Source organism: Thunnus albacares, chromosome 12, assembly GCF_914725855.1.
Source record: "Thunnus albacares chromosome 12, fThuAlb1.1, whole genome shotgun sequence".
NCBI classification, from domain to species: domain Eukaryota; kingdom Metazoa; phylum Chordata; class Actinopteri; order Scombriformes; family Scombridae; genus Thunnus; species Thunnus albacares.
In genome coordinates this window covers 23,845,717-23,867,002 of record NC_058117.1, presented here as the reverse complement: position 1 = coordinate 23,867,002, position 21,286 = coordinate 23,845,717, and the positions used below count along the sequence as shown (strand labels likewise).

Sequence of the window (21,286 nt, the reverse complement as noted above, 5' to 3'; positions counted from 1 at the left end):
TCCCAAAGACCTACTATCTGCACTGGTTGTTTCAATATTCACCAAGGACTTACCTCTGTGCACATTTGGTCTCTGCTTAGAAACTAAACAGAATATTTGAAATTGGGATCAAACATTACGATGCTATGAGCCTGAAAATCATATTAAATGTTGCTGCAACACATCAGCACTCTCCTCTGAAGGCTAGTGCAGCTGTTTCAGGTGTGGATGAAGTTTGTCTACTAGTATGTTGTTGGTTATTATTTGTAACGGGTCTGTGTTCGTCTGTGATGGGAGGGGCTGCCCCCCCCCGAAAGTGGATGAGTTGAATCATCTGTTGGAGACGCCTCAGTCGAGTTCTTCAAGTATTTTTTTTTTGTCAGTCAGTGTGTATTACAATAACAGGATAGAACAGATAGAAGATTACAAAAATTCACAGGGATAATATTTTTAATTACACTTATGATTTATTTATGTTTAAAGAGAAATACAGAAGCATAATAAGCTTTTCCTGTTGAAAACGAGAAGTTATTATTTCAAAGAAGACAATTAAGTGAACTTATTTAAAATTTTCAGGCCTACTGTTTTTGTTTTCATCTAAAAATAATTCCAATCTTAAATAATTTAATTTGTTAATTTGTTCCTGTTTAGATTTATTTATTAATTTTTATATTTAAAGAGAAATAAAGAAGTAGGTCTATTCTGTTCAAGAAGAGATGTCAGTTATTTCATAGCAGGCAATGCTGTGAATTTATTTTAAACTGTTTCATTTCTTTATTCATTTACACGTTTTTAATGTTTAAGTTAAAAATAGGCTTTAAGAGCTTGATTTAAACAGAAATACACGTGTGCTGCGTGTCTCATTATCCCATGACTCTGTTGCATTTGACTAAGTTAATGTGGTCGAAATCATCACTGAAACTCATGTCAATAGATTTTCTGATTGCCAGATGGTCTATATGGAAAAAAAGGGAACAAATAGTCAAATCTTCGTATTGAACAGCCAAATCTGATTCGACTGACAAAATTCTGAGTTGGGTAGAGCCCTGGTGATAGGATCTGTCACTGTTAAATTACATTTCGACGTAGAAATCAACACAGTGCATCGCTGAAAACCAAAATCAAAAATTTTTAATGCATTTCGATCAATTTTAACTTGATAAGGACCCGCTTCTTTGGGCAGTTGTGGATCTCAGAGGAGATGGAGGATTCACAGGACTGGTCCTCACATTTCCTGCATGAAGATGTTAAAGTTATGAAACAGTTGTACATAGGAATTACATTATCACATTGCTGAGAGCAACTCTGAGTCGTAAGTGTGTGTTTCAATAGCACTCAAGTTGTTAATTGTGTCACTTCAAATAGCTCAAATACATTTGAATACTAGCACTGTATGTCATTTCTCCTTTGAAGGCATGGGGATAAAAGTATTTTTAAAACAGATATAAATACATGGTAGTTAATTTTTGAAATAAGGAATATGACATTGTTTATGCAAATAACAAATGTTATTTGCATAAACAATACTACTTTCCACTCAGCATACATCTTCTTTCAGCGATGCGGCTTGTCACTCTTACTGATGGAAAACATATAAAAACATATGGAACATAATTATGTAGATTAATTATTTTACAGTGTGACGGGAGGAATATATGGAAATTGAAAATGGACATGTACATGTAGCGGGGGGATGGTGCAGATGTTGATTTATTAATGGTTTTATTAATGGTTCCCAACGTAATGAAAAACGTACAAGATAACAGAGCCTTAAAAACGTTGGGATGAGAGCAGACATCTGAACCTGCAACCAAAAAGTGAACAGACACGTTTAGAGCAAATTTAACTATTGTACATTAACCCCCACAATAAATAAGAAATAAATAAGAAAACGTGAGTCCTGGAATAAACCATGTTTTTTCTAATTTGGTTGTTGACCTTCAGCTGTAAACGGCATAAAAGTACACAAAGTTAATTATATCACTCACACAATTAACACCTTATTAAAACTAAATCTTCACATACGCTTCTTACCCGACAAAGACTTCGGATGGTTGTATTTTGGTGGGAAGGCTGGATAAGACAAAGGTCTTTTTAAAAACTGGGTCTTTTTTTTATTATGAGGTTGAGGTTTGGCTCTTGCTAAAAAAAAAGACATAATTACAATGATCAAAGTTACTGTATTTCATGTGTAGATTTATTAGCCATTAAATACTTTAATAAAGGAACAAACATTAAATCAATAAAAAGAGCACTGGCAGTAATTGTTAAAACCCACCCAATGATCTATTTTTTTTCCTCATCATCAGCACACATAATCTACACTAACATATGTGCAACGCTTGGTCTGTCGTGCGCTGACCTATTTAAAAATACACAGAAACACATCTAGTACTTTCATTCATTGTAGTGGACTATTTATGTTTTTTGTCTGGAAGGAGACTGTGTTCAGCAGCAGTTAGGTCACTGTCAGTTTCTGTCTCCAAGTCTGAATTGATTCACAGAGAAAAACATTAGTGACAAAATTACTTTTCAGTTTGTAATAAGCAAGTTGATAAGTCTCATCTTAGAGAATATAAAATTTCAAAAGCAAAATAAGGAGTTCATTACCTTCCACATAGTCAGTGAAGATAGTAGCTCCCTTTAGCAGCAAAGTCACCCTGACTCTCTATCAGCTGCAAAAAAAAACCCCAAACAAAACAACAAAAATAGACATTTTAGAGAGAAAGATTTTTTTCTTCTATGGCGTAAGAAAAAGAGAAGTTGAACAATAACAAAAAAGGTGTTAGTTGTAGAAATATTTGTGTTAATTTGGTGTCAGAATGTTTAATTTAGCAAAGTAGGGTGTTAGTGCCAGTCCATTATCAATGTGCACGGATGTGCAATCGCAAAATATTGCAAGTAAAACATGTCTCAATCAATCAAAGGATTAGCGCATTTAATGCAATTAGTTCTTTGACCTGAGGTGTCAAATAAGCTGTAATCACGAGCACCTTCACCAACATATTGCAAGTTTCTGTGGGGGATGTGCAAACAAATAACATAAGTAAAATTAAGTCATTACCAATTCTAGTCATTTCAGTTTGTTCAGCTGAGGGAAAATGGCAAAACCCTGTCTGTAAGACAAACACACTGCCTCTCTGTAAATGGCCCCTCTTGTATTAGCCTTCGATTTGCCATTGTCAAGTCACCGCTGACAAACATGATGTTGAGGAGCTTAGAACTGCAGGGCTTTTCAAACAGGTCCTCATAGTGGTTTTCATTAACCACATCAATCAAAAGGGTTCCGTCACTTATTTTTCCCAAAATGAATCCTATTGAATTGTCCTCCGGGAGAACATAGTTGTTTTTATCTGTGATCTTGTGTGTAGTATCTTTTGGTTGTGTGCCAGGTGTTTCAGCATGTCTTTTTTCAGCAAGTCTCTTTGTGACTTGCACCAGTTTTTTTATAACTTGAAAATGGTTCTTAAATGGAAAGCACGAGATGTTGTTTAAAGCGCACATTAAGTTTGCAGCGTCATCTGGCAAGTGTTTCAGTGAATGAATGTTGTATGTAGGAAAGGAGGGTCCATAAAAATCCACTGCAGTATCAACAAATTGTTCCAAAATGTGTGCATATCCAAGGTAGGTCTCCCTCTTCTCATCTTTGTCATCCAAAACAATAGTCATGCCAACACTAAGACAAAGAAAATGCTGGTACTGCTCAGAGTACTGGCCCTGTGTACAGCACAGCCTGGCATAGCTCTGTTGCTTTCCATCGGTCTAACTCTTTGGCTGCCTTGAAAACTCTGCTGGCAGTGCTCCCTTTAAAAGAGTTATTTTGTGGTCTAGTTGGTTCCTCAGGGTCTTTTGTAGTCTACAGCCATCTGGTCCACGCATCAGGTATGTCTGTAGCGTTTTCATTGCTCCAAGACAGACCAGGTACATGTAGTCAGGAAGGAACTGTTTCACAAACAAAATACTTGCCGTAACAAGAGGTGATATTTCTTTTTGATGGTCAGTGTATCTACCATGGCTGAATGCTTCATCAGCTCTGTCTTGACTGGGGCCCTTTGACAAATACATTACCTTTACCTCAACCTTTTGTGCTACTGCAACACAGTGCTCACATCCATGAAGGCTATTGTGACTTCTAATACATTTGAGAAATGCTCTGGCTTGTGTGTCACAGATGATAGCTTTCACTTTTACTGTATTTACATAATTTTGGTGTGAAATGCCATTCTGTAGGAGTCCTCAACAGAGTCAGGCTTGTTGGACCCATGATACAATACCACAACAAATGGTTGACTGTCATTAATTTGACCAAGAATTGGCCAGAAACAAGTTTTGCTAGATTTCGCTAAGGGTATGCCATCTACATTGACTCACGACTCAACTTCTCCTGGCACTGTTTTCTGCAAAATATGTTCAAGAAGGTACATACATAGTACATATATTGACCATTACATTTGTTAAGTATTGGTACACCCTGTGGTGTTTCAAGCAGGGTTCTGGCATCTTTGGGAAGTCTATGCCCATGACATCTAAGCACGTCAAGTAGCTAATTTAATGCCTTGAGAGTCTTGTTTGTAGTAGTGGCCCAAATAGATGAGTCTTTATGTAAAGATGGTATGTTAATGTTTGAATCTATAGGTTCATCCAACTGCTCAGTGTCACTTCCACTGGAATTGGCATATGTGTAATACTCCGGTTCCCCTTTGTAATTATTCCCAGAATCTGCTGTGTCACTGTCACTACAGCCTTAGTTCCTTTGTACTTGTTTCCACCACTGAAGTGGATCCCTCCATCACATCTCCTCTGCCACACTTGGCTCCATTGACCTCTCCGAGCTGCTATTGTGCTCAGCTAAGGCTTCAACCATTGCCCTTCGCCGTCGCCATTTTCTTTTGTACTCAGAGGACATGGTTAGAAAATCTGAAATTTCAAAATAATTCAGAAAAGAAAATGTTAAGACAGTGTTGCTAGTTTCATTTACTGGCATTACATCAAGTACAATTTTTCCATGTGCTGCTATGAAACAACCTTGTGGCTGCACAGTCCTTTCATACACTTAGCTTTGTGTAACAGCAAGCACGAGGCTATATTCGACGTGATCCTATGATATTAATGTACTACTAGATGTCTTGTATAAATGGCAGAAGAAATTCATTTGATTTCATCAACAACGATAGTTATTTGTGGGATTTTTAATGAGTCTATTATTCATTTCAAACAGTTTCCACCTACTGACCACTGTCTTATCTTAGCTTATAAGTACTGTGTGATAAGATAAATAAGTTAATGTATGCAGCCTCTATCTTGCCTTTCTAATTGCGGCCATCACAGCCTGAATACAACTGCGTGAAATGTGTATGCTAGCAACACAAAGGCACCTGGGGTGGCCTACCATGCACCACGTAGAGCCAACAGTCTGCTGGCAGTGACCCTCCTTCAAATAATGGGGAAGATTTCAGTGAATTCAATATCTGAGGTGAGAGGTTGAAATGACAACCAGCATACTTTTGCTCTGCGTGGCACATGGTTAGACACCAGAGGAGTAATGGAGCATTAGCCTGTAAGCTAACGTTAGCCAAATTCAAATCCATGTTAAGTTGCATGGTGGAAATGTACCACTGTAAAAGTTAACAACTGTGGCATGTACATCAAAAAATTATGACGGATAGCTGTCATGTCGGCCAATGCCTGCAGATATTTCTATTGAATCTCACAAAATCATAAAATTCACACACCTACACACCCACCACAGTTCTCTCGTCTTGAGTCTTGAGTGCCAGACGAGGTGACATGAGAGGTCTTGCAAGATATGATGGTCATATTGTGTGTGTTCGGTGTGTATCATAGGATCAAAACAATGAGACAGGAATATAATTTACATGTGGATATATACATAAATGGCATAAACATGATTTTTATATTTAAAAAATGGGCGTTGAGTAATACAAGTCGTTGTATGTGGAGTGGATGTCAGTGTAACGTCTGATCACAACCAAATAAATTGTTTGGGCCAGGGACACAACGTCATACAGGGACATATGTAAGCCGTAGGTGTTAACTTACTTGCATCCAAGGGCAGTAATGGTAAGTGAGGTTTTCATTTAGCCATTATCAGAAAGTTCAAAGGTCCAGTTCCTTCAACAGATTTGTCTCAGATGTGTGCAAACAGCTTCATGTCGAAGTGTCCTTGAACAAGATGCTGCACTCAGTGTTACCAGTAGTGAAACGTGAAAGATACACGATGTAAACGTTTCTCCTGTGTTAAAATCTGACCCCATTGCATTTAATGGTTGAGTAATATTTTGCAATTTAATTAAAGAGGTCACTACAAGCCACAGAATATTTGTTTGAATGTGTGTTAACATTTATTCTTTGTGAACCATCCAAAAACATATCCAAACACATATGGAAACATATCCAAACACATATGGAAACATATCCAAACACTTGGTCTTGTGATATTTATTTGCATGGAGACTACGGCTGCAACTAATGATTATTTTCATTATTGATGAATCTGTGCATTATTTTCTCAATTAATCAATTAGTTGTTTGGTCTATGAAATGTCAGAATATTGTGAAAAATGTCAATCACTGTTATCCAAAGCCCAAGGTGATATCCTCTTTTGTGCCGACCAACAGACCACAACCCAAAGATATTCAGTTCACTATCATAAAAGACAAAAGAAACCAGACAATATTTACATTTGAGAAGCTGGAATCAGAGAATTTGGACATTTTTTCTTAATAAATGACTCATTGAGATGAATTATTTGGATTATCAAAATAGTTGTCAATTGATTAATCGACTAATTGTTAGAGCTCTAATTGAGACTATCATTGGCTTTTTAAAAAAATACACTAATTGGCCTAATTGGGTATCATTTCAAAGCTGAATTCTTAAATTGACATATCTCAGGCATGTTTTAGACCATATTTAAGCAAAAAACATTACTAAATTGTTGTAAAAAATAGACTACTTGGATTGAAAGGGTGCTTTAAAGATCTTTTGTAATTTCATGTTATGTTTTTTAGTTGTTTTTAACCTCTTGGGTCCATATTGGCAAATAATTGTTTTCATTTTAAGAAGTCATCTAGTATTATGGATTCATAATACTGAAAAATGAAGATGTTCAACTTTTATAGGTTAAAAACTTCCACACCTCAGTTTGACTCAGTACCTGCTGCACATGTGGTGTCCTTACAAATCACAGCCGTTGGCCTTATGAGGTTGCCTTAATTAAAGGTCAAAATTTTAAACTCAAATGCAACATTTTGGACAGCTCTGTAACGCAAATCCATGGGGTCCCTCACAGTTTGCCTGCACAAGACTGCACTTTTTTCTCTTTTTTCCCAGCAAGCTCAACATCCTCCCCCACAGTCTCTCTCTCTCCCTTTGCTTTTGGTCTATCATAATTGCCTGTAATCATAATTTCATAATTATATGTAATTTGTAAAACTGGCAGCAATAGACATTTGACAAGAGGCTAGAAATTTTGTGTCTTCTCCATCAACATGCTATGTGCCAGATAATGTTTTTCAGTTACATGAAGGTACATTCATTTTCATTTTCCTTTATTTCACTGTGTAAACGTCTTACTGAGATTAAACTCTCTTTATGAAGAGAGACTTGGCCAAGAGGGCAGCATAGACATTGCTACAACAAAATACAAAATACATACAAAATACAATACTAGTATACACTACAAGTGAGGCAGGCTGGACTATGGCTTTAATTATATGGGAAATTAACCTGCATCCATCACATGATAGCTGCTTTCACACCACAACAGGATGATAGAAAGGAATTTTACAGTTAATTAAAATTCATATTCATATTCACAGACCTTTATGGAAATGAAATATTTTTATAGAGCTGATTTCAGGCTGTTAGAGAGCAGATATAAAGGTGGCAATGGACCCTATTTCTTGCTTTGTGATTTTATTTGATTTTATTTTCTGGTGTGTTAACACCAGAGAGGTGACAAAAATAATATACTAAGAAAAGTCAATATGCATGCTGAGAGCACTCGACACACACACTTTAGATGTTTTTATTTTATCATGTTGTTAATAATTATTATTATCCGGTCCTATGAGGAATGATATCTCATTCTGCCATATATATATATATACATGAACTTTAAATGTAGGCTCTACTCAAAGCTGCGGTGAAACAGTTCTAGAGAGAACATAGAAAACAAAGCAAAAAAAGCTTTTTTTTGCAATCATGTTTTGAAGTTTAATTGTCAGCAGTGGTAAGCAGTTGTTGCAGTTTGACATCTGACAGTCCACATATTGTATAATCTCCTGTCAGAATTTCCTGTGTTTTCTTGTAAACTAACTGTAAAAACAGTGTACTATAGTAATTTGTGTACAGTACATACTGTGTACAACTAGTAGTATGGAAGTTTGTGTCGACCGCTGTCCAAGGTGCTGATTCAGGAACATCAAAGTACTTCAAGAATAATTGTCAGTAGTCCTGCTGCTAAATCTGACAGGATAAATCACAGCTGACAGGATTTCCCTTTTTAAACATCATAGTTATTTTGGGAAACATGTCAGTAATTAATTCAGGTTTTTTTTCTTTAAAAAGCTGTTTCAGTCCACCTCTCTGGTATTTTTATCTGATACTTTATCACACTGTGGTGCCATTATTTTCCTCATCATTATCCGTACCATGCGGTGCACTCTGTTTAATTTATACAAAGCTTGTAGTATTTTGCATTGCTAAAAGGTAGAGCCCCCCAGGAGTGCAAGGCCCCCTGCCTTGTGGGGGCTGCGGGTGTACCTTTATGACTCACTTCGACATTACTCGTCTTGACCAAACCTTGAGTGAAGATGCATCTCGGTCATGCTCTGTGTTTGAAAATGATCAAAGCTTACGTTTTTCAACTTTGATAGGTCAAAACTGATGCACAACTAGTCCGATGCTGATGAAAGGATTATGCATGTCTTTACTGATTAGCCAGCGGGCTCCTGCATCATTCGTAGGGGGGTGACATGTGTACTGCCTTGTTGTGTTGAGCTGTTCAACAAACCAATAAAGTGTGTTTGTCTGTCAACCTTTAAACCTTTTTTAAAAATATATCAAAGTGTGAATTTTACACGTCTCCTAAATGGATACAAGCTCTTTAACTTTTAATGTTCACAATTGTAAATTGGTCTTTAAAACGAAAGAAATGCATCATCAGACCTTTGGTGATACATCTGAGGGGGGTCTTGCTGCGCCATAGATGCATTTAGATTTACACTTTTGATCTTATCCACAGCAGCCTACAAATAGAACAGCTGCAAGAATGATTTTAATTCTCAGGTCACCAACGTTACAAGCACACAAGAGGAAAGAGTACGAAACAGCGTCCTGGAAACACTGTTTACTTTATGATTTTTAAGATTTTTATGCAAATGAATATTCCAATGAAATATCTGTCTTTGTGTGTTTGCAGGATTCAGTCCGGCTCTTACCTCAGCACTGGCTGGTTCACGCTCATCCTCGCAATGGACATGTGCAAAGAGATCCATATCTACGGCATGATAAATGACACCTACTGCAAGTAAGACACCAGCTATCACCTCCCCTCCTCCATACAGGGATGAAAAATGCACGTGTTCCCACAAAACTTAGAAAACTAGATACACATTCACAGCAGCGCCGGCCAATTGCATGCTCCCCATAACTGCGGACTGCCGTGTTGGAATACATTCAGCTTGGATTTAATGGCTGAATTTCTATGCTGAAATCCATATTGGGTTCTCTGTGCCGTGAATACCATTATGTGTCCCTGCCTAGAATACCCAGCAGGATGCAGAGTCTCTGTTGCTGCGGGTGGCTGGATTGCAGCACCCAATTCCCCCTCTGCTTAAAGTTTTATTTGTATATCGGCCTGGTGTCTTCTCCCTGACTCTTGGGTGAGTGATTACTGTCTGACTGCGAGGCCATAGGAGGGATGACAAACAAGATGCTTTTGCTCTGGGCATGGCTGCTCAATCTCTAGTCATCTCAGTCTTGATTGAAGCTGACTCCCCCTACTCTCTCTTTCTGCGTCTCCCCTCCGCTCTCGCAGCTCAATCCCAGAATCAACCACTTTTACCTAATGTGTGGTGAAAATCCTGCCTTTTATCCTCTTCATTTTTCCTGTGCACAGCGGGAGTTAGAATAAAAACAGCCCCAGACCAGGGGCGCCGGATTTATTTCAAAAGTGTGGGGGCCAAAAAGTGTGTGTGTGTGTGTGTAGTGGTACATTGGAGACTCTTGCAAAACTTTTGTGGAATAACTATAGCTTGCTTGCATTACAGGGTGGCGGTATAATACCAAACACAAAGCAGCTAACTAGTGCTTGTGGGATTAGATCAAGCGGAAACAACCACAGCTTGAAATTGAAGCCAACGCAGAAGTCACTAGATGCTGGCTCCAAAAAATCCCTGGTTTCAATAGACTCCCACTCAAAAAGCGTCAACTTCTCTCATGAAATACTATGTCAGTACATTTTTTCAATGAGTCATTATGGTCTCAGTATCTATTTAGTGTGCTGGTGATCATTTTGGAAATTATTGCTTCGTTAATACGATATAAAGATGAGTAGTAGCTTTGATGTCTGCTGTGTGGGCATTGATTGGACTCTAGGACTCATACCGAGTCAGAGAATTGTTGCAGTATTTCGGTAAGTTTAATGTTACTTGATAATGATACCTGCCATGTTAGTTAGCTAATGCTAGCTCAGGGTTCCCAGAAAATTAGCATTAGCTTTGGTCCGAAGTAGCAGGGTGTGTTTCCAGAATGTGAAAGGAAATACGCCGCACTCCTTATTTGGAAGGTTCTGGCTCCAAACGACCGAGATGGCGCTGACTGTAAACAGTTGTCCAGTGGGTGACATCACATCTTGCTACAGCCATCTTTGTGTACAGTCTATGGATTAGATACAAGCTTTTTTGTTCAATTACCCAAAACTACGAGTTTACAGGACAGTAACACTTCTACAGCTGAGTAACAGCAGGCAGGCAATAGGAATGTTAATGTTGTCTTTTTGTTGTAAGCAGCCATGCCCCAAATCCATATTTAACGAAAAAAAACATTACTTTCCTACTGCTTCTGCTTTGCAAATCAGCAACCATGCTGTTGTGAAAATGACATTCATAGCCTTCAACTGCCTAAATAAACTTTGGGAACACCTCGATTGCTTTTACTCAAAAAGGAAATGCTTTGGACCTGTCATTTCAATGCAATATCATGAATTAACCAATTCACACGAACTTTCAAAACATGTGTGTTGACTGGCTGGTTGCCTGCGCGTGCAAAATAGGTTTCGCCAATGGGCGTAAGTGTCTAATTAAAAAACAGTCATTTACACAAAATATTCTTCACATTTTATGTTTGCCTGCTTTATTTAACCTAATGTGAATGAGAATGTTTGAAATACAGGGGCATTAATACAGTGATTCACGACTTAAAAAGATACGTGGGAGGAGGATAAAGTAGGGGGGCCAATGGTCACTTGGACACCCTACCTCCGGCTCCCTTGCCCCAGACACATGGCAGAGAGGAGTGATAATTCAACCAGCACGGAGGATTTTATAATTCAGTGAGGCAGTTAAGGGGCAGTGTTCTCTCCCTGCCTGTCCCATACTTATTTTCCTCCTTCCTGTGTGAGACAGGAGGATATTGTGTGTCTGAATAGACAATTTAGTGTCACACAAAGTGCTATTGGCAGCAGACTGCTCCAGTACAACAGGAAGAAGTGATGTTTTGTGTGATGATGTTTTGAAGCCCTAGCCAGAATTGACCTCAGCAGTTGTGTTGTAATGGAACCTCAACAGGTGCTGCAGAGAGGGTGAAATTGAATTTATTTGTTAACGCTAGTGCGCACCACTGTATGGCACAGAGAAAAGAGGCAGTGATTGGGCTGTGTATTAAGCTGGCAGACAGCCACAGTGGCTATTTCGCTGTGGACCCACTGGCTGGCTGTTGTGATGGCTGTTTTTCTTCTGTCTGTGTTCATTCTCCCAATGAAATTGTTACACAAGCTATCCTCTCACAAAGCTGCCACTTGCTATTAGAAACCAAGTGCACAATGAATCTGTTCTACTGGTCCTGTTTACTCTACTTCTGTTTTTAATGATTACTCATTCTTTTTAATGGTGTGAAGATGCAAACTGTAAATACGGTGACTCATCATGAGATGCAGATCAGAATGGCTTAACTTACCTTCAGTGCATTACTCAGTTTTTTTTGCCTACATTTATTTTGGCTCTGGATAAAATTAAGCTTGTCATGATGTTTTACAAATAAATGCAATTTAGTTAAGGGTATTTATTGAATATATTTGCCTGCCAACAGCAGCTCCTTTTTCAAATGAGAGAAACCTGCTGGAGAATTTTGCCAGAGGCAGCATCTCTTCAAATTGCTATATGCTGTCCTGAAGGATCTTTGTCAGTTTAATAGTTTAATAATTTAGTTATTTATTTTGTACTGACTGGAATTTGTCCAAAACTGTCTGGAAGAATTTTTAAAAAATGCAGTGGCTCTACATTTTGTCTCACACGGAAAATTATATTTAAACAGTATACTAATATTTGTAACATAAATTAATGTATACAAAGAATTCAAATTTCATTAGTAGAACCACTTGAAACTGATATTGCACAGACTGAGCACACAGCACATATCTATATGTCCAGCTTGGGTAAATATCTAAGTCATACTGCTATTATATGCAACACAAAGATTTTGGGACCAGGCTGCAGAGATTTGATCCCATTCAGCAACAAGAGTGAATTAAAAAGGCCCAACACTGATGTTGGGCAATACGTTCCAGTTCATCTCAAAGATGTTGGATGGGGTTGAGGTCAGGGCTTTGTGCAGGTCAGTCAATTTCCTTATGGACTTTATGGACTGAAACAGGAAAGAGCCAAACACAAACTTTTTCCACAAAGGTGGAAAAACATTATTGTCTAAAATATAATTGTATGCATTAGCATTACAATTTTCCTTAAAGGATATGGGCAACAATTTTCTGTGTTTTCAGATTTCACGTTTTCAGTCTGCGGAGAGTAGTTCTGTGTAAAGCAGACACCACTGTGCATGCGCAGGAATGTGAATCTGTTCACAGAGCTTTGTTAGCTTGCTGTGCTACATATCACGCCCTCTTGACTTTGTGTTGAAGTTCTTTGAGAAATTTACAATGTAGTACAAAATCAAGAGGTTGTGATATGTAGCACAACAAGCTAGTGAAGCACTATAAACGGAAATGCATCCCTGCACATTCGCAGTGGTGTCTGCCATACACAGAACTACTCTCCGGAGACTAAGAAAGATGAAAATTGCCAGCCATATCCTTCAAGGAAAATCTTAATGCTACAGCATACAATTATATTTTAGACAATAATGTTCTTCCAACTTTGTTGAAACAGAACTACTCTCCGGAGACTGAAAACGTGATTGCTGTTATTAGTCTTTGGAGCGGATTCTGAAAAACCTAATGTGATCGTAATCTTCAGGCTGAAGGAACATGTAATTCAGTGCAGCGTTGTGGCTCATTGATGTTTTATTAATTGTTTTTGAACAACAACGGAGGTCTACGGCACAGAGGAATTAGACACATAACAATACTTGTCAGTAGTAATTCATTGTTAGTTTGGCTTTGCAAATGAGATTTATTGAAAATAGGAAAAAAATATAGAAAATCTCCAGCCATAATCTTTAACTGGAACCAAGGAGCCCAAACCATGAAAATTAGCCAAAGACCAAAGAAGGGGTGTCCACATACTTCTGGCCATAATTTGCAGTTAACATGGGACTTCACTCACTCAGTTTTTTACAATCACATATATTATGGCACGATAAAATATCACCTGAAAGACAGAGAATAATATGTCCTGTGTTTGATAAGTAAGGGTAAAAATCTTTCTTTCTCTCTCCCCTCAGGTCTGAAGGTTACAGAAAAGTTCCCTACCACTACTACGAGGCCGGCAGCCGGGACGAGTGTGCAGAGTATCTCCTTCACGAGAGCGCCCCTTACGGAGGGCACCGCTTCATCACAGAGAAGTCTGTGTTCGCCAAGTGGGCCAAAACTCACGCCATCAAGTTCTTCAACCCACCGTGGCAACTATCGTGACCCTGGCTGAACCGACGTGGGAATACAACATCATTTTCATCATCATCAACATCTTCGGGGAACATGCTGAATCTCTACGCTGACAGAAACCGTGTTCCCTAATGTGCACAGATATTCTTTTTGGCACAAATTCAAATATCAATATATCCATCAATGACAGTTGTTTGTCCAGTCCTGGTTGGTTCATATCCAGGAGGTGCTTAGAGGTGGAGCCTCTATAATCCAGGCTCCTGTTTATTTGACAATGGTCCCTCAAGCAGACAGATATCCATTATGGATGACCAACCAGGACAGCACTGACATATCTCATGTTCTTGAATATTTACTGTTTTTCTCCTTAACTTGAAAGCTGAAGAAAATGCACAGCACACTGCGCTGCACTGACTAATCGATCCGTTCGCTGCTCTTTGAGTCTGGCAAAGGATGCCTCGAAGACTTGACTGAACAAAAATAAAAAAAAGAAGGAGAAAACAACATGAAGAAGAAACAACTGTCCGTCAACTCGCAGTGACCACAGCAGCTCAGATGTCCGCAGGCGTTTGCACATTGCAAAGGCTGAATTTAAATGTTCCAGACTGTAGTTGGAGAAGAGCTCAGCCACTGCAGAGACAAGTCACGTTGCTGTGAACTTCTGACGAGCTTGGCTGCTCTGTTTCCTCTGCGTGTCTGTCTTCTGTCAGGCTCTAATTAATCTATAGCGAGTATCATTCAGGCCTTCATCTCCGACTGAGGGAGTATTGAAGGCAGATGCTTTGTCAGTTTCAATTTACTGTGCTCCGTCTAAAGAAGCTTCAACAAACAAGGTCATTTGAAAAAGAAAACGCAAGCGAGCAAAATTCATGTTTATGCCAGATTTAGAACTCGAAGGTAAATCAGAAGTGTAGATGTAAATCTGCTTTTTTATCGTTATGCTTCTTTGTTAAGTTGTGTGTAACCTCACACAATTTGAAGATGTCAGCTTTTTTTTTTCTTTTATAATGCTGTGAAACGGAGTTGTAAAAGACACGTTGTGGCGTTTGGCTTGATGTACGGATGGATGAGTCGCTAATTTATTCTGCAGAGATAAGTTCCTAACGCTTTTTAACAGTGTGCCATTGACAATGTGAGCCTCACAGCACATAGAGCAATGTGCAATTAGAAACTCCATCCTTACAGAAGGAGTTAAGTCATTTGTGACCCCACAGAGGGAGAGATTTATGTGTGCAGTGAAACCGTTTGAAGTTAATTGTATTCTATTATCATTTTGTGCCTGCAATACACTCTGCAGTTCATTGTACAGTATAGAGACAGAGGAGGATGCACTGGCGCTCGCTCTCTCTGTCGCTCATATTCTTATCCAGCTTTGTGCCTCTTTGTGTACAGTATCACTGTGTGAACATGTCTATCCATTTGTCTTTGGACACAGCTTGCATGTCTCCTGGTTTGGGCCGTTACATTTTGAATGCATCTGTTCTGGGACAGTGAAGAATAATCAGTGAACTGCTGAGGTGTGTTGGTTGGATGGTAGCTGCGGAGGGCTCAGACAGTCTGGCTGTGACTGTGACCCCCCCCCCCTCCACTCCCCCCCCGAGGCTGTGATTAGTGTCCCGGTCAGAGCCGCGGCCCAGGGGGGAGGACTGGAAGGATTCAAAGACTTCTAATTTAGGAGACTTGATGCACAGGGTTGCTGATGACTGTAATATACTGCAGCTGAGTTTCACAATGTCACTCCTTACTGCCACAGTGTGCTGTTTACACACATACTTTCTCTATTTTAGGCTATTTTCTTGTTAGCATTGATTGCTGATTGGCTGGTCAGTGTTCTAGGTTTAAATTACTAGCTTTTTCCAGAGCTTTCAACTAAAAAGACTTACTTTAAAAAACAACTGGGAGAGTTTTTACATTTTAACATTGTTTCTGCAACACATCACTAACTATAATTCAGAGAGAAGCAGGTCCTAACTATACATCTAAGTATGTTCTTTGTAACAATAGCCATATATAACCTTGGCATCTGAAAAACTAGGCTTTTTTTAACTAGCTTAGTTCTAGTGGCACTGTAAGAACTCTCTGGGTATCAATTGTAAAAATATTAGAACCAAAAATTGTGATTTCTTGGAATTTTTATTGATTTTACAAAATGTGTAGTTGACTTCCTGACTATTCTAAAAACAAGTGAGAAAAAGAGGTTTGTGGTCGCACACTAAAGCAGAAATAACCACAAAACACATTCGAACCTCAGTCGCACATTAGCTGACGCCACGTTTACGTCATATTGGATGGATGGTAGAGACCTGAAAGAAGATAAGCGTTCACGTCATCAGACAATTCGAGACAGTTGTATGATTACAGAGTTGGTTGAGTGAGGGTTGAAAATACTGTGCATTGACAACATAAGTCTATATCTGTTAAATTTGGATTTGGCGTCCATATTTGCTACATTTTCAAGTACTTCTGTATTATGAAGCACCAATTGGGAACATTGGCACCTTTAGAGATGTCAGTTTTCCAGTCTCGGCGTGAACGTTATTCATAAATTGGAATCTTGTAATTACAGTAACTCCAATATGACGTGAACGCAGCACTAGCACAAAGAACACTGTGTTGTTGCTGCATTGTACAGATACTTTGTCTACAAAATATGATTTATTTTGTTATTCAGGATTAAGTTGATACTAACTGAACATAATTTTAGCGGTTCTTCAGATGCAGTGGAAACATAAAAAGAATGTCCAGTTTCATTTAGTTTCTGAGTTTAATTATTTGGGTTTCTTAGCTCCTAGAACATTTTTGGCTAAAAAGCAGCCAACTTTAACTTTTTAAAGCAAATTTGTGCTCAATATTTTTTTATTTTCAACAGTAACAAACTGATACAATTAATTAACAATTAAGACAAAACATATTGAAAACCACAACACAAGAGCAAACACAAAAACATTTAAAAAAAACAAAACAAAAAAAACCCAGTAGTATTCACAACCCGGTGAATTTAGATAAAGTGGTTTTTATGTACTTATACTGTTATATTTTTTACCCTCATACTTATCACTCTTGAACATTCCTCTTTCAGGTATATTGCTAAGTAAATTTTAAGCAAATTTAGTTGTTTTGTTTAACTACTATGATCTTGACTAAGGTCAGGGATGAACTTTAATGCACACAGTGTACATCTAAAATCATAGCTACTGAGCTGACATGCTAACAGAAACCCCATCCCCTGATGAAGACCATGTGATACAGCTCCGGAAAACACTAGTAAGTGGACCTTAAGTTGGAATTATTCTGTCAAATTAAGTCAAGTATTAACCCAGACGTCGAGACATATTTTAACCCGCAGATTATCAGAATCATGCTTACTGAGTCGTTGTGTGTCAGCAGCACGTTTGGAAACAGGTTTGGCTGCTTTTGCATCAGGAACAGAAAAATCAGATCCTTCTTTGTTTTCCAGACGAAACACGGTGGAAGCAAGGTACCCCTGCGCTTACAGAGACTGTCCTACAACTCAAAACTCAATAGTTGTCCGTCCTCTTGTCACCTTGTCAAGCAGAATGACAAGAGCATCAGCAAAATGTAAAAACCCTCCTATTTTAAATTCCTCCCGGTGTCTCTCAGCGGATAGAAGACGACCGTAACACAGGCAGGGTCACGGGTCCGATTTCCTCTGGGACGACACGTGCTCGAGAGGTGTTCAGTCCTGTCACTGTGAGCAGCTGCGAATCAAAGTATCCACCACACAATATATGTAAAGTAGAAATGTCTTACAGTATTATTTTTCCTGTTCAGAGAGCCTGATGATAAGATCCGGGCCTCGACAAGAGTTATAAATTGTACTTCTTTCTGTTCCTGTGGGAAAACAGCCACAGATACCGAAGCGTGAATTCATGCAGTATGCCATGCATGTTACATGATTAAACGTACATCTTTTATACGTTTCCACTCAGCCTGTGATTGTGCAGTCATCTGGCAGCTCTACCACCAATCGGCTTTACCTCTACTGTACAGTATATCCAACGTTAATTGTAAAGCACTTCACGCCAAGATGAGAAATTAACTATTCTAGGGAACGTGTTTTGTCCCCGTGATCAGATTTTTAGTTGTGTTACAGTGCATCGTTTGAGGTTTTCTTTTAAATTGTTTGCTCACAACGGGAAGAAGAGCGCCGTGTTCTTTCTGTTCATCTTCCACTCTCCTTTTGTTGAGTTTTTTTTTTTTTTTTTTTTAATAATGGTGGCTTTTACTTTTTGTTGATGCAGTGGTTTGTGTGCAGCTTTTTTTATTTTCTTTTTTTTTTTTTTCTGCTGCTGGTTGCATGTTGCCAACATTTTCTGCTGCTTCAGGCTGTGCACTCGGTTATTTTCTGATCAACAAACACTCCATTGTTCTCAGCCAGAACACACTGGAAGAATACCTACGGATATATTATACAGTATATTATGGGCCTCTTATAGGCTCTCATGAATCATCTCTGGCTTACAAGAAGGGGACTGTAGTCATATTCGCTGTGAATAAGTAACCCCATGAAAAAAAAAAAGGCATAAGCAGAGTGGGAGGCAAGATAGTACACTTTTTTAATTTGCAGGGTTCATTTTAGATTTCAAGGAGATTTTATGAATTTAAAAGAATATTTTTGCCCTAATTCTTGCTCATTTTTTATTCTGTTTCTCTTTGTCTTCATTCAAGGCTTTAACAGATCATATAACTGGCCTAATGTTATGTTACGAGCAGCCAAGTGTGCTCGGAAATGGTTTCCTCTGTTCTCAAACCTGAGGCAGTTTTATCTTTATACCTCGCTGTATGTATGCAAATAGTAAAACACACATAAAAAAAAAAAAAAACACTGCTCATCCTCTGCTGCCCAGCAACAGAAGTGGAAGAAAAATGAGCTCCAATTGTCTGTTGTTGAATAATACAAAGTTAAAAAAGCAAATTGAAGGTCACGTCCCCTAAAACAGAGCTGGCTTTAAAAAACAAAAAAACAAAACAGAGTCCTGATTATAACGCCTGGGTCTTGAGGTCTGCAGAACAAAGATGTGAATTTCATTATTTCTCACTTTTTTTAAAATGCTCTCATTATTTTGGCTCTTTTTCCTGCTGTGATCAGTGGAGGTAATTACTCTCTGTTCTGCAGTTCACATTTTAAAGAACTTTGATTGTCTGACTCCACGTTGAAACTTCTTCACCTTGTAGCGTTTTATTCATCCCTTCCTGACTGTTGTACTTGTTGCCATTTTTTAAAATGACCCAAGTGCTTTCTTACATTGAAAAACTTTTTTTTTTTCTCTCTCTTTTTTCCCGTGTGCACGTTTTAAGGGTATTTTTTTGTGTTGTGAAGCACTTTCCTTTTTCATTTTCAGGTCAAGTGTCCTTGTGAAATGTGTAACTTTGGGTAAATTTGAGTTACATAGAATGTAATATAACACTGAGGTTGTTATAATGAAATAATTTTTTTGCTAACACAGCTAACACAGTCCTTTTATTGGAGGTAAAGTAACATCCAAATGCTGCATGGATTACTGCAGATTATTGAAATGTACATTTTGTTTTAAAAAAGTAGTGAATATGTGTATTATTCTGTCATTTGCTGTCTACATATTAGCCAAGATTAGATATATTGTGAATGTTCTTATTTTTACCAACGTGGATTCTGTCTTCTGTGTCTTTTATTCTCTGTGGGGATTAAAGAAAACCTAAAACACGTTTATATATTTAAACTCATTTGTAAACAAAACAGAGTAAGCAGCATCAGAATGTAAGAAACCCAGTGAGATGTATTCATGTTATATGAATGGAGCCCAAGCTGAGCTGTCATCTCAAATCTGGCGTCTCATGAGATTTTTAAAACATCACTGAAGTAGCAGAAATGTGCTGAGTTCAGACGGTTCTTGGGAGTTTCGATGAGCAGGAGAGTTTTTATGTAACCTTCAAATAATAATGCACACATTCGTGGTTTTTTATGATACAGTATTGAATAAAGTATCGAGATTGAAAATTAAAGGGGCACACGATTTAGTACCGCACTTCCATAAATTAGGGGGATTCACAAGAGACAGATTTTAAATGGATGTTCACAATCTGAGCAGCAGATGCTGCAGATATTTTGACTTATGAAGTATGGGTCAAGCTCTAAAGACGGCAGATCCTACGTTTCCCAAAATGCAATTCCAGAGCATCTTGTAGTCAGACCCTCCCTGCCCTCTTCTTTCAAACTCTCCATCCCCAGTTTTGTAAGATTGGCTCTGAGTTATACATTTGTACTCTCATGTCATACTGAAATCTAATTTTCAACAGCAAATACATTTTGTGCAGAAAATAATGCCACTCAGATTTAGAGCTACAACGATCAGTCAATGAATTGGTTAGTTGTCAATTATTAAACTAATCACCAAATACTTTGATAATCAATTAATCGTTTGGAGTCATTTTTTAAAGAAAAACTGAACATCTTTGGGTTTTAGACTGTTCAGGACAAAACAAGACGTTTGAGGAGGTCACCATGGGTTTTGGGAAACAGTGGTTGACATGATTCACCATTTTCTGACATTTTATAAAGCACACAACTAATCGATTAATCGAGAAAATGAATTGACAAATTAATCAATAATGGAAATAATCATTAGTTGCAGCCCTACTCAAATATGTTTATGGTTACGCGGAATAATAATAAGGAAATGTTAACAACAGGCTAAAGGTTTCAAGCCAGTTTCACCCCTGACTGCATCCAATATAACAGATGGATGTGGTGAGAAGTGTGATCTGTTGCACCTGTAACCACACCCAACAGTGATGTCACAGGTTCCTGGAGTACAGGTGCAGCATTGTGAGAAGTTAAACCACCGGAGGGCAGCAAAAACAAGATTTTCAAGGAGGTTTAAGTCACTTTAATGAGAGTATCTGCAAAGTTTAGGTAGCACAAAGCACTCAGATAATATTAGGGACAGATGCATTTTTTGGTTAAATATTGAAAAAGTCTAAAATGATATGAAATAGGAATATCAACTTTTTCTATATTTAACCAGAACCATAACATTTCCTTAAGCTAACTTTAACCAAAGAGGTTTTAATGCCTAAACACATATGACACAGGAGGTAAACTGTGTTACAGTCCTGCAGAAAAACTCAATGCATAGTTGACAGGAGAAAACACTGCTAGAGAGCTGCAGAGCTGCAGAAGACACTGAAAAGTACTCATGCTGACTACAACTGACCTTTATGTATAA

General features: G+C 38.2%; 1 protein-coding gene across 2 annotated transcripts in view; it reads left to right on the top strand.

Annotated features, from left to right (window-relative positions):
• The window catches only part of st6galnac3 (ST6 (alpha-N-acetyl-neuraminyl-2,3-beta-galactosyl-1,3)-N-acetylgalactosaminide alpha-2,6-sialyltransferase 3), a 98,604-nt gene extending 78,108 nt beyond the window's left edge, over positions 1-20,496 (top strand). For both annotated transcript variants that reach the window (XM_044368742.1, XM_044368743.1), the window contains exons 4-5: positions 9,426-9,533; positions 13,901-20,496. In XM_044368742.1, the coding sequence (XP_044224677.1) occupies positions 9,426-9,533; positions 13,901-14,090 (298 nt within the window). In that variant the 3' untranslated portion in view covers positions 14,091-20,496. The remainder of the gene's footprint in view (positions 1-9,425; positions 9,534-13,900) is intronic.
• Positions 20,497-21,286: the final 790 nt, after the last annotated feature.